Source organism: Teleopsis dalmanni, chromosome 1, assembly GCF_002237135.1.
Source record: "Teleopsis dalmanni isolate 2A chromosome 1, ASM223713v2, whole genome shotgun sequence".
NCBI classification, from domain to species: Eukaryota; Metazoa; Arthropoda; class Insecta; order Diptera; family Diopsidae; genus Teleopsis; species Teleopsis dalmanni.
In genome coordinates, this window is record NC_051846.1 from 73,584,257 (window position 1) to 73,596,813 (window position 12,557).

Consider the following 12,557-nt stretch of genomic DNA (forward strand, 5'->3'; position numbering starts at 1 on the left):
ACTTTCGCCCATAGAAACGATTTCTTTTTTCGACCCGCACTAACCTCGCCATCCAGCTGCAACTTAGTTTCCACCAGCAATTTAAGTTTCTTTTCTGGTACGTTATCAACTCGTTAAGTAAAAATAAATTTTATATAAATATTTATTTACGAAAATAAATATCTTCAACTTGCTCTTTTTCCATATTTTCTGATATTCTTTAAAAATCTATAATGCAGTAATAATGTTTGCAGCACATTTTTTTTTTTTGCAATAGGTGGAAGCATCGAAAGCCACCGTGTGACACTTGAACCCACTAAACCACCTGTTTGGAATGTAAGTGAAAGATTGCACCCGCAGATGCAACACCATTCCAGAATTAGGAGAGACAGAAAATAAGAGCTTAATATTTGTATACAAATTCCTCTAAGCTAGGACTGAAAACGCATGAGCGTTGAAATTAGAGGTGATGAGAAAATCCTAACAAACTAATGAGTGAAGATGACTACTAACGGTATACACGATGTAGGGGATTGTAAAATCCACGGTTGTATAACGGGATGAATTGAGGGGAACGAACTATTTCATCAAGGTAGACAGAAAGTGATTGAGAGGGCTTGTAAAAAAGGGCTTGAAGAAACTCAGAAGGAAGATCCTCTTTACGAAGAATATTGGGGGGAGATTGTGTCGACGAGTTAAGTGTCTGCGCGCAAGTGAAAGAAGATATTCGTCAAGTCTTTCAATCTTGGCAGAGGAGTAGAGTACTCGACAAGAGTGGTGATGTCCATTGGGTTTCCGCCTGTAGTTGATGCAGTCGCGAAGGATTTTCCTTTCAAGAATTCGGAGGCGTTCCATTTGCGCTGAGAAAATCCCAAACCAGATAGGGAACGCATACGTACAGATGGGGCGAATGAGTTGCTTATAACATAGTATCTTGGTCAGGACGTTGAGGAGGTTGTGCCTGTGCAAGGCGTTTTTAAGTTGGAAGTGCCGGAAGGCGGCATTCTGAATGGAGTGGGAAACGTGTGGAATGAAGTTGTGTTTGGGAGAGAAAACAACTCCGAGGTATTTAAATTTGTCGACTATGAGAATAGAAGTGGAGTTGATTTGGATGTTAAGGTCAGAGGAACTGAAACATCTTGAGCGATCAGTTATGTTTGCAGCACAAAAATTATTACTGCTTATATACTGCGCAACAGCTGTGTTAGTACTGCATTTATGAACACAGGATTGCAGTAATGTCGCCAAAAGCAGCATTTATAAACATGTTGCATTACTATTGCAGCAACATTGTTGCATTTCCGAACAAACCAAAATTCAACATAATGTATTGGTCCATTTATGTTGTTGTCAATTATTTGGAATACAATACACCTTTGAAATTCGCTTAGGCAGATAGATGGTACAATTATTTTCTTTTTTTTGTCTTTTTTTTGTATTAACATTCATATCACAGAAAAAATTGGCGATTTCCATATGAAGACATATTTTACCGTGTGAAAATTTTATAATAAGTTTTGTATCTATTTTTAGCACGATATGAATTTATTATTAGAGTTTACAAAGAAAACAACATATCTTGTAAAATAGATTAAAGATATAGGTTCCACGAACGGCTGGGTCTACGTCCCGCAGCTGTTATTCAATTTCGATGACCAATTGCAGTTCATTTGTCTAGTATTATTGAATAATCCAACATTATTTCAATAAATTAACTATTTATTACACAAGTTTAAATTTAAGGACGTTATACGAAATATCATAGTGTTATTTAAATACATAATATATTCTATTTATAATATTTATTTAATTATAACAATATTTTATTGTGTAATTAAATCATTGTAACCAATTGAGCACGTTTTCGCCATTCATTTAATGCAGGTGTCAAATCTTTTTCCGTAATAGCTGGCATACGTTTTAGAGAAGTATGTACACCAATATCTGCTATGGACATTTCATTACCTCCAAAGTATTTTTGTTTCTGTAGGCGATTATTGAGTGATCTTATCATGTTTGCTCGACTTTTAGCGGTTGTGCAACGTAGGAGCTGATAGCAAATATCGAGGACAGCATCAATTTCATTGCAAAGTGGTGAATCCTCGTATCTATACTCAGCAGGGCCAACACGTCCTAAATAACGAATGATATTCACTTCACCATATATGGGTACGTACATAGTAGGTGAACTTATCATTTCTGTATGCTCACCTAAAATGAAAACAAGAACTTAAATTATTATCAAATATATAATGTATGTATTAAATTTGGATAGGCAATTTTTTTCTTTTATTTATTATAATTCATTTTATTATGTTTTTACCTTTGACGATAATGTAATAGAAACATATTTGCATTTTCATTAAAAAGCAAAAAAAGGAAGTATACTGAAATGTTAAGCAATAAAGAGCAATATTATAAAAGGATTTTTTGTAAAAAAAAGAAAAATTGTAAACAGAAAGTTTGAAAAAGGATATTCAGATTAAGAACTGGGCTCCTTTACTTTTACATCAATTAAATGAAGTTAATTAAAGATGTCAATTATTAATAAATAAGTAAAAATATTAAAATAAATCGACAATGCCATACAAAATTTAAATATATTTTTCAACAATGTTTTATGTAGTTAAAGATTTTTGAGACTCTCCAGTACATAAAAATAATAAGAGGACCGCAAGCCAGAAACATTTTAGGTTTTGTTTGAGAATGATCAAGATTTTACACACTATGACCATCATTGAAATATGTATAAGTTCGCAGATATCAAAATATCTTATTTAAATTACATTTAAACAAAATCTGATTTAAACAAAATCGTCAATTCTGCGTATAAACTCTTGTTGTATATATAACGACGCCATTATTTGTTTTAAGCGCGTCTCATTAAATCAGAAACACTATGTTATTTTTACATTTTCGGAACATTCAATAAATCGATTCATATCAATTACATTGTAAACCCCTTAACTCCATGCGTGAAAGTCTTTTACTAAACACTAACAAGCATAGTAAGCATTAACACCTATATTCCCAATGTGTGTCGAAACTGTCGTTTATGCCAAGTTGTTTTCTGACAACTACTAGTCCCAAACAATCCACCCAAATTTTTATTCTATTGATACATGAAGTAACGAGATTTCTTCACAACATCCAGTATAACTTTAACATTCCTTCTTTACTTCTACCTTACACCACCTTCACTCTCATCACCCTGCCCTATTCTTCAAATTTTGTCGTTATTAGTGTAGTAGCCTGTTGGGACCTGCTTGTGTAGTTCTTATGGAGAGTGTTAAACGGTGCTTGATCGTCAAATGGTTCCTGGATGTAGACCCGACCGTTCTTGGAATCTAAACTTTGTCATTTGTGGTTTCTTTCTTTACAAATTGAATTACAACAACAATTCCATAAACGCAAGCATACTCAACTTATCTCACACATATATATCACAGAAACGCAAATGAAAAAAAGGAAAAAAACAATAAGTATAGATAATAAAACAATACTTTCACAGAAAACAATTTCATCAATTATAAAAATTAATAAATGTAACAAATTTAACAAAAAAAATTGCTTACAATTTTTCCAAATAAGTGTCACATTTATTTTCGGTATAGACTCATTTACAGGCACTGCTGCCAATTTTTTCTCGAACTCTCGCGCATCAGGTCCAATATCAGCCATTGTCGAATGTGTAAAAGTTTTTATATCAATTGTGAACAGATCCTTCCACGCATTTTTAAGAGCCAATAAGGCATATGGTATAAAATTTGGATGTCCATTAATAACGACATCATGTAATGGTTCCTATAAAATAAGAGATATTTTATTTGGATCTGATATATAAAATGTGTTATGTCAAACCTCTCTCAGTCCACCATTTTTACCAACGTATTGATTAGTATGCTGTGGACCCTTCTGACATAATCCTAATGTAGACCTTATACCTGCGAGTTGAGCTTTAAGTTCATTTAATTGTTGAAGTACTTTATCTTGCCGCACAATTATAGCCTTTGATTCGCTGGATGACTATTATTTAATTAAAAAAAAATTTTGGTTTGACACATGTTGTATTATTTAAACCATAGCTAATTTAATATGATAAAAAAAATTGCAATAATTGTTAATGTATTATTATAGTAAGAGTGACAGCTATATAAAGGTATAAACAGCGCTATGAATAAATAATATAAATGGTTCGGTTTATTGATCTAGTAATCTAAGTAACTAGTTCGATTCAAAAGCCAACCAACGGCACAAGATTTGGCTCGCCTCTAAGCTCTGTATTAACGACTCAAAGCAGAATTTTGAAAGCCGCAGTGATTTTATTAGCGATTAACTTGAATTACCCTTAAATGTCAAAGGTTTCAATTTTAAACTGGTTCTGTTCAGAACTAGTTCACAGCGCTGGTTATATATTACTTGTAGTCAATAAATAAATTAAACATAAATTTTGTGATTTAATTTAAAAACAATATTTTGTTAATAAGACAAATATGAAAATTAATTATCAAAATAATAAATTTATAAACAAAAGCTTGCAATAAGGCAAATATGAAAATTAATTATCAAAATAATAAATTTATAAACAAAAGCTTGCAAAAAAAACATATATATATAATCGGAGATATATATGTATATAAAAAAGTTTTATTTAAAAAAAAGAAACTTTAAAAGCACTAAAAAAATTATTTCTTTAATTCCGATCATATATTAAGTTTTGTATTAAAACTTTTATATGATCTTTTACACATATTTTATATCTGATATTAATATATTAGTTAATAGTATTTATAATACAATGTTAAATTAAAAGTAAATTTTTTATATATATATTAGAAATATTAGAATTAGATTTCTATTTATCACGTGTTTATCACTGCTTGATTAGTTAAGTATATACTGCGATCATACTGTATACTTAAGTATGTCATACGTTCTTCCAAAGAGAGGAAATATTACTCCCGGTAAATAGATTTAAGTAAACAAATCGGTTTTAATGTAGATCTGAATAAAACTACCACAACTACTTTTGTCTCATTATTTAATCTTCCAATTAATTATAATTTATGGTAAATATTAAAGCTTTAAGCTTAAAATTAATTAATGTCAATTATGAATTTTATATATTCCACACCTCTTTCATTGTTTCCAATTAAAATAATTATTATAGTTTAATATAAAAATTAAACTTTCTTAAAAAAAAGACGTGTCACAAATTATTTTTTAATTTCAAGTGTGACCAAAATAGATCGAGCGCATGGCAAATATATCTCTCAAATATAAGGCAATTTTGAAACATGTATCTATATATATTTATGTCTGTATTTTTAATATATAAATAAGTGAACAAAAAATATATAAATGTAAATAAACAATTGTCAGAAAACAAGTTGGCATAAACAACATTTTTAGATAATTAGTTTTTTTCTTCTAATGGGTTTTTAAACAGAATAATTATTATCAATATTAATTGCACTAAGTTTAAGTTTTTATACACAAATTTAGAATTTTAACGAAACAATTTGGAATTGTAATTTGTTTGAGTTTAAAAGTATGTACAAACCGAAAAGGTACTATCGTTTAACCATAGGAAGACCAAAAAATTAATAAATTTAATAACAAATTTTGAATTTCTGATTTTGTTTAAGTTTTAAACTATGTCTAGACATTAACCACTTTTAATGCCTTTTAACGATAGAAACTAGTTTGTAAACATGTTTCAATATTATTATTGCCAATAAAACTAGTTTAAATTATTAAACGAGAACCAAACGCAGAGATGCATTTGATGCCATAGATTTTTTTGTTTGGTAAAAAGAGTGCAAGCCTTTTTGACATATCGTAAATATATGTTCGTATGGACCATCATTTCAAAACTTGCATTTAAGCATTGTTTTTATAGTCAAATAAAGTAAAAAAACAAAAAAATTAAAGCTAATTTTTGAGTTTGTTTAATAAGTCTAAATACCACTGTTAGTTAAAACATATTAAACCGATTTACGTCGGATTGAACATAGCTTTATGAAATAACGACAATGATGTAGTTGAAACTGATGAACAATTAGAATGATATACAACAAACTTTATAGAACATTTATCGAATACATATTGTGCTTATCAGTTACTGAGGAGTCATGAAGTGCTAGTTAGTAATATTAATAACAACCACATTGCCACGCCTTTTTACAAACAACAGTAACTTGCATTGATGAGTTAGAGTTAGTTTCATTAAAGTTATCTTTATTAAGCAATTAATTTTCATAGGCATTTTTACAACGTTATTAATTTTGATAAATTTTAACATTATTTAAATCTTAAAACTTTTTAAACCTTTAAAATTTTCTGAACTTGAGCGCTCAATATATCCAGATCAAGTACACACGGAGGTTGAGATGAATTTGAGGTAGACGTGGCAGTTGTGGCGAGATTTCCCTTTAATAATTGTTTTGTTTTTAATTTTTGTATAGTATTTTTAAAAAGATATAAAAAACTTCTAATTTATTTGTCTTCATTGAAACTTACATTGCATATGCTGTCTACACCATTGCTAGTGTTATTCCTAGCACATGCATCGGCTGATAGACTCACGTTTTTTAATGCGTACATACAAGTTGGTAGTTTAATATCAAATTGAGGTAGTAAAGTTTTTAACTCATACATTATTTATATTAAAATTAGTAACAATTAGAAAAAATATTTCATATAAATTGTCTTTAAATATAAAATATTACAAATATATTAGATGCAGCAAAAATTGCTTATTTTATTCACAAATTTCGTAATTAATTCGCACAATACATTTCGTTTGACAGTTGGCAGTTATAGGGTTTACAACCTTATTTTTTGTTTTTTAATGTTATATTAGCATTTGGCTGCCATTTATATGTCAAAAGAAACCCTTAAATTCACTAAGCCATTAAAAATATTTATTTCATATCGAAATGAATTTAAACCGAAAGTGAAAGTGATTAAATTCAAATAAAGGGAAATAAACAAATTTTAGTTTTGTTTCTGCTTAAAAATTTTTTAACTTATAAATTTTAAAATATCATATATACATATATTAATATATAAGTTTCGTTACAACACATTCTTTACATTTTTCATTACATAAAATGGTAAACAAATGCAAAAAATCTTAATTTTATATACATATATAGTATTATATAACATAAATTATTGTAAAATAAGTAATTTATATAGGCAGTGTGCGAATTCGAGTAAATTGAGGTAATGTAAATTGAAATTTCCTTTGGTTTTTTTGTATTACACTTATGAAGAGGTTTTTTCGAACAGTAGTGAACTACAACAACAAAAATTTTATTTTTTATATTATTTTAATTAATTAAATTTTTGGCTGACCATACAACTTTTTCGAGTATTGCTAAATACCCATCATCAGTGGTCTTGGAAATAATTCTTGTATTTAATTATTCGTAAATAATTATTTTTTGAGATTGCAAGTACCAGGATTCGAATTCGGGTCCTGCAAAATGTGAACTAATCCAAAGCCGTACTTGACTTTTTTGTTCGCATATTTTTCTGGAGTTTTGTTACTTTTGCTATGAAAGTTTTTTATTAACAATTTTACTTGCTGTGTTTATATATATTAGAAGTTCTAATTTAGAATGAAACCATAAACCAACTGTAGAATAATTAAATTAATTAATTAATTATATTTTTATTTTTATTCATAAAATTTCAATACTATTCTTTTCGTTTTTTTTTTTTTTTGCAGTAGGTGGAAAGTATCGAAAGCCACAGTGTGAGACTTGAACCCACTAAAACCACCTCTTGGGAATGAATGGAGAAGATTCCCACAGCAATGTGGAAACTTCATTCCAGTAATCAGGTGAGAGAGAAAATAGATAGACTTAATACCTAGTAAACTAGGTTTATCTAAACCAGAAAGGAAGGGCATGAATTAAGGAGAAAGGGTAGTGAAGAAGGGGATGGGGTTACGGCTAAAAAGCGGAGAAGAGATCAGAGATAAATCTTGTGACCAGGGTCACGAAAGCCGCGGTTATAAAGGGGAATGGCGAGAGGATTATGATCCACCTCGTCAAAATAATGGAAAAGGTATTCAGGAGGTTTAAAGCGAGAAGCTAAAACAAGGTCTACTGGGAGAGTGTTAGGACTGGAGACGTCAGGAGGTACTATTCTTTTCGTTTCTTTTTGTTCTTTCTTATGTATAGAACCTAATCTAGGAACGTAATGCTGAGAAAGTCATGCTAATGTTACTCAAATAATCGCACGGGCGAGACCATTACACTTATGTAAATATTTGTTTCTTTTTTTATAGCAGTTATTAATTATTTTTGGTAAAAGTTTTTATATTTATTTATTTACTTATTATTAAAAAATTTTCACAATGATAACACCTAATTTACTTAATTTTTATCTAATTTAACCTACTCGAAATTCTGATAAATACCGACATTCGCTGCCACACTGACATAATTTACTATTTTCCTCAATTTTCCACCAATTTACTCGAACTCGCACGGCTATTTGAAACCACCTCATTAGTTTTATATAAACTATGATATTAGTTTGTTTTACTTATATATCCAGATGGGTGGAACAAAAGAGTGGGTGGTAATCAATTGAACCCAGCTTAGGTTTAAGTGAAGGAATCTTGCCATCTGAATGGAACGAGCCTAAATGAATATGGCTCAAATTATTGTGTGTAAGGGTAAGACTGCATATGATCAATATCTTCGTGTCTATGAGTGACATTTTTACCATTTGCTTATATCCGAATCCAAATTTTGACAGGATAAGTACATGGCTGTACATAACAGATATGTTGCATCATCAGAGATATCAGGCTAAGTTTTTTTGAAGACTTTGTTGCGTTGTAACCATTATCCGTAAGCGATTGTCGAGATTGGACTCCAGTGTAGGTATCGACGTATTTCTAATCCACGAATAGATCGTATAACAACCGTGGCGTCACCGTGACTCAATTTCATTATTTAAAAATCAAACCATTTAATTTAACAATTTATTTATTTTACTACTAAAAAAAATTGATAGATTTACAAATTTCATTGAAATTACACACACAGAACGTTTTACGCTTTTATTGTACCTTGTGCAGCTCTTTCAATTCTTCGATCAACGATGTGTCTCAACCTGCGAGCGGGTTTAATTAATTCACTTTCATCCATTGGATCTATTATTTGTCCCTTTTTCGTTATAACATCTGGGCGAGTTAACATACGAAAAGCTGTTTCGGGCACAAAATTACGACCAATAGGTGCACGTATACTGGCCTCATAAGCCTTAACAGACTTAAATGGAAATGGTACATCCGAGACAAAATGTTCACGCGCTTCTTTACAGACTTCTTCGTTAATATAAACACCTTTTTTATTATCATCCTGACGTTTTTCTTTGTTAGGAAATTTCAACACAAGACGTTTATTTCGTTCAGCTTGTAGTTCCTTCGAAACACCAGCGCCAGCCCATGCACCCCAACCAGGCAATGTTAATTGTAATTCAGTATTCTTGAGTTCTGTGTCTTCCGCTTTTTCTTTAGTGAAATCGGCAATAATATCATCATCTTCAAATGCTTCGGTAATTGTCATTTGTTGTGTAAATTCGTCGTCCTCATCACTTCCTTCTATATCGACATCATCCATTACCGAATTAACAATATCAAATCCTCCAACATTATGTTTCAATTTAATAGTGGCTAATTTATTAGGATCAATGGTATCGCTTTGTGCAGATTCTTCGTGTTTGGTGGATATATTATCAATATTAGTAATATTTGTTAAATTATTCTCATTTGAAGAGGAATCGGTTTTGTTTTCCTCAGCATTTAATTCCTCATCAATTATGGGTTTGGTCGCTTGTTCTTTAAATGAAAGATTCTTTAAATTCTTCAAAGCATCTTTCTCCTTTACAACAGCACTCTTTTTCATTTTCTTGACTTTTATGTTTTTAAGTTTTTTTGCCGTCTCCGCTATGTGGTTTAGTTTTTCTTTTAATTTTATTCGTATTTGTTCTTCTTTTGCATCGAATATATCATCAATAGATTCCTCAATTTTAGCAGCTGATTCGTTAATAGGTTCAACCACCCAACCATTTTCTATTTTAACCTTTTTCTTCGCTTTAACTTTGGTGTTTTTATTAATCGGTTGAGAGTTATCTCCTTCCTGTCCATTATTTTCTAGTTTTAAACGCTTACCTTTTATATTAGTCGTGTTTTCGATAAGATTAAGACGCTTTTTATTTTTTTTTATATCTTTATTTTCAGATCTTATTTGAACTTCCTTTTCCTCGTCTTTTATATCTTCTTCAGTTTTATCTTCATTATCTATGTTTGTTGGAAAATCCTTTTTATATTCTTCTAAGAGTTTCTGATTCTCGTTTCTCTCTAACCAATATTTACGCCAATTTTCATCAGTTGCTATATTTTCTGTATTACTCTTGGCAGCCTGAGCTTTCGTCCATGGATTAAACGGATCAAAATCATCATCGTCTTGCTTCTTGATTTCATTCTCAGATTCCTGTTCTTCCTCACTTTCACTATCATTTTTCTTCTGAGTTATTTGCCGACTCATTTGCAATTGTTCGGCTAAATCTTTGCGTACATCCTTATCATATTTAGCACGCACTTGTAGATTTTTTGCCCAAGAACCAGTATTTTTATGACGCAAACTAGCCCGTTCAAGTACACGACTTTTCTCTATTTCATTTAATTTCTCTAATGCGGCCTCGGGATTTGTTTTTTGCAGCAACTCAAATTGTTTCATCTGTTCTTGTATCTTCTGCCGTTTCATTAATTTGTGATACTTTTTGGATTTTATTTTATTTTGCAAACGTGCTTTAGCTGATTTTTGTGATTCACGCATTTTTAAATACGCCAACTCTTTACGCTTAGCTATAAGTTCCTGACGTACCATTTCTCTTTTATACAATCTCTGTTTTTCGTTTTCTAATTCTTTTTCATCTGTTGTATCACCCATTTGTTCCCTTTTTAAAGCTCTTAACTTGGCTTCGCTTGCTTCCATTTCAAGCATTAAGTCAGATTTCAGAGACGAATTAAATGGTTTTGCGTGTGCTGATGTATCAACATAAATTGTCTCAGTTTGCAAAGGAAACACCTGTTGAAAATCCAAAATAAAAAAATAAGAAAATATAATTTAAAGAATTTACAAACTTGCGTCTCAGAACTACGATTTTTAGCAACTACTGCATCCCAGCGTGCTAAGGTTTTCTTTGTGTTCTCATAGGCAATGGTGCGGCGTATACGATCTGCTGCAGTTTTTTCCAGTGGTTTTTCAAGAACCTTCTTTGTTGATTGTACATTTTTCAACAGTTTTCCGGTATCTAAATGTTTTTTAGTTTTCTTTAGCACTTGGACGACATCATTAACTGCAAGATTAGACTTGGGTACATCTGTGGATAACTTCGCACGCTTTACCAACTGAAATTCGTCGTGCTGATTCCTTATCTCGCCACGAGTAGCCTTGCGTATATGTTGGGTTGTTTGCAAATTGCTAATGGCTTGTAGTAAACTTTTATGAGTTTTGGGATCATACTGCTCCTCAACGTCACTCATGTTTAATGAATTTATTTAATTTTAATAAAACGTTTACCGCAGCAATAACACAACAACACACCATGCGTTCGCTCTGCGAATGACAATCTAAATACGGTCTCTCTCTCTTTACTTAGTGATGTGCATCTAAATTGTCAAAGTCAAAGAAAAATAAGTAATTGGTACTAAACCCTTTATAAACGGATATAAGTCATATATATAAATCATGAATATTTATAAATATTGAAATATGAGTAATATATATACAACAATAAATAAGAAATATAATTTATGTTACAAATATCCTATTAAATAATTTAAGTGTAATAAACTACAAAAGATAATGACAAGATATATTGTTTTTATATAAATTAATAAATTTATTTCCGATTTCTATTTAGCATGTTAAACTCATTAAACCTTAAATAATAGTCTCAAAATATTGTCAAATATTCTATTATTAATATTTTGTTTGGATATGTGTATATTTTATAACATTTTGATATTATTAAATATCAAAATTTAAAACTTTAATTCGTTACATTACTAATACCAACATAATATTAAAGTTATATAAAGTCGTTTAAATATTAAAGTTATATAAAGTCGTTTAAACCATTATTTTAATACATTCTTAAATAGTTTTAAAAACAAAATGTTCAACTATTTATTAGTTTATTATTTTTTTTTTTTTGTTATGTCATATTATTTACTTCTTGTTTTTCTAGCTTAATGAGTGTGTATTTTAAAAATACGCTAATAGAGTCACAGAAAAAACTTTTTTGTACTTTGGTATTTTGTTTTTGTATAGAACTATATTTCTATTTAGCAATTTAAGACGTGTGCGAGTTAGGCTAAGTTGCGTTCTAAGTGAGAAAAATTCTAAGTTATGTCAATAATGTAGTGATGTCTCAATACGTATTGATAAATGGCTAAATGTGTGCAGTGCAAAAAATCCCAAAAAATCTCCCATTTGGTTTTGCATCAACTTAGCCTAATTCGCACACGTCCTTAATACTTTCGA

The 12,557-nt window shown here is 30.2% G+C and overlaps 2 protein-coding genes across 3 annotated transcripts; both read right to left on the reverse strand.

Annotated features, from left to right (window-relative positions):
• Positions 1-1,764: 1,764 nt before the first annotated feature.
• Positions 1,765-6,710, reverse strand: LOC119671602 (probable aminoacyl tRNA synthase complex-interacting multifunctional protein 2). 2 transcript variants are annotated; one of them, XM_038082315.1, is made up of 5 exons: positions 6,502-6,710; positions 6,310-6,411; positions 3,841-4,005; positions 3,555-3,783; positions 1,765-2,190 (listed from the first exon to the last, which is right to left on the reverse strand). In XM_038082315.1, the coding sequence occupies exons 1-5, from the start codon at positions 6,637-6,639 to the stop codon at positions 1,814-1,816; spliced, it is 1,011 nt and encodes a 336-aa protein (XP_037938243.1). In that variant the 5' UTR covers positions 6,640-6,710; the 3' UTR covers positions 1,765-1,813. The 2 variants fall into 2 exon arrangements, with proteins under 2 accessions (XP_037938243.1, XP_037938244.1); XM_038082316.1 differs by lacking the exon at positions 6,310-6,411 and having other exon boundaries at positions 6,502-6,708.
• A 2,292-nt stretch (positions 6,711-9,002) lies between these two features.
• On the reverse strand, positions 9,003-11,646 carry LOC119668361 (U3 small nucleolar RNA-associated protein 14 homolog A). Its single transcript, XM_038077836.1, has 2 exons — positions 11,153-11,646; positions 9,003-11,096 (listed from the first exon to the last, which is right to left on the reverse strand). The coding sequence occupies exons 1-2, from the start codon at positions 11,552-11,554 to the stop codon at positions 9,057-9,059; spliced, it is 2,442 nt and encodes an 813-aa protein (XP_037933764.1). The 5' UTR covers positions 11,555-11,646; the 3' UTR covers positions 9,003-9,056.
• Between the last annotated feature and the right edge of the window lie 911 nt (positions 11,647-12,557).

What these genes read in the sequence shown, in the direction of transcription:
- LOC119671602 (XM_038082315.1), bottom strand. Translation starts at nt 6,639, where the DNA reads ATGTATGAGTTAAAAACTTTACTACCTCAATTTGATATTAAACTACCA. An exon ending in AAAATGGTGGACTGAGAGAG is followed by an intron (nt 3,784 to 3,840) that starts GTTTGACATAAC and finishes CTTATTTTATAG; the next exon opens with GAACCATTACATGATGTCGT. An exon ending in GACACTTATTTGGAAAAATT is followed by an intron (nt 2,191 to 3,554) that starts GTAAGCAATTTT and finishes TTTTCATTTTAG; the next exon opens with GTGAGCATACAGAAATGATA.
- LOC119668361 (XM_038077836.1), bottom strand. Translation starts at nt 11,554, where the DNA reads ATGAGTGACGTTGAGGAGCAGTATGATCCCAAAACTCATAAAAGTTTA. An exon ending in ATCGTAGTTCTGAGACGCAA is followed by an intron (nt 11,097 to 11,152) that starts GTTTGTAAATTC and finishes GATTTTCAACAG; the next exon opens with GTGTTTCCTTTGCAAACTGA.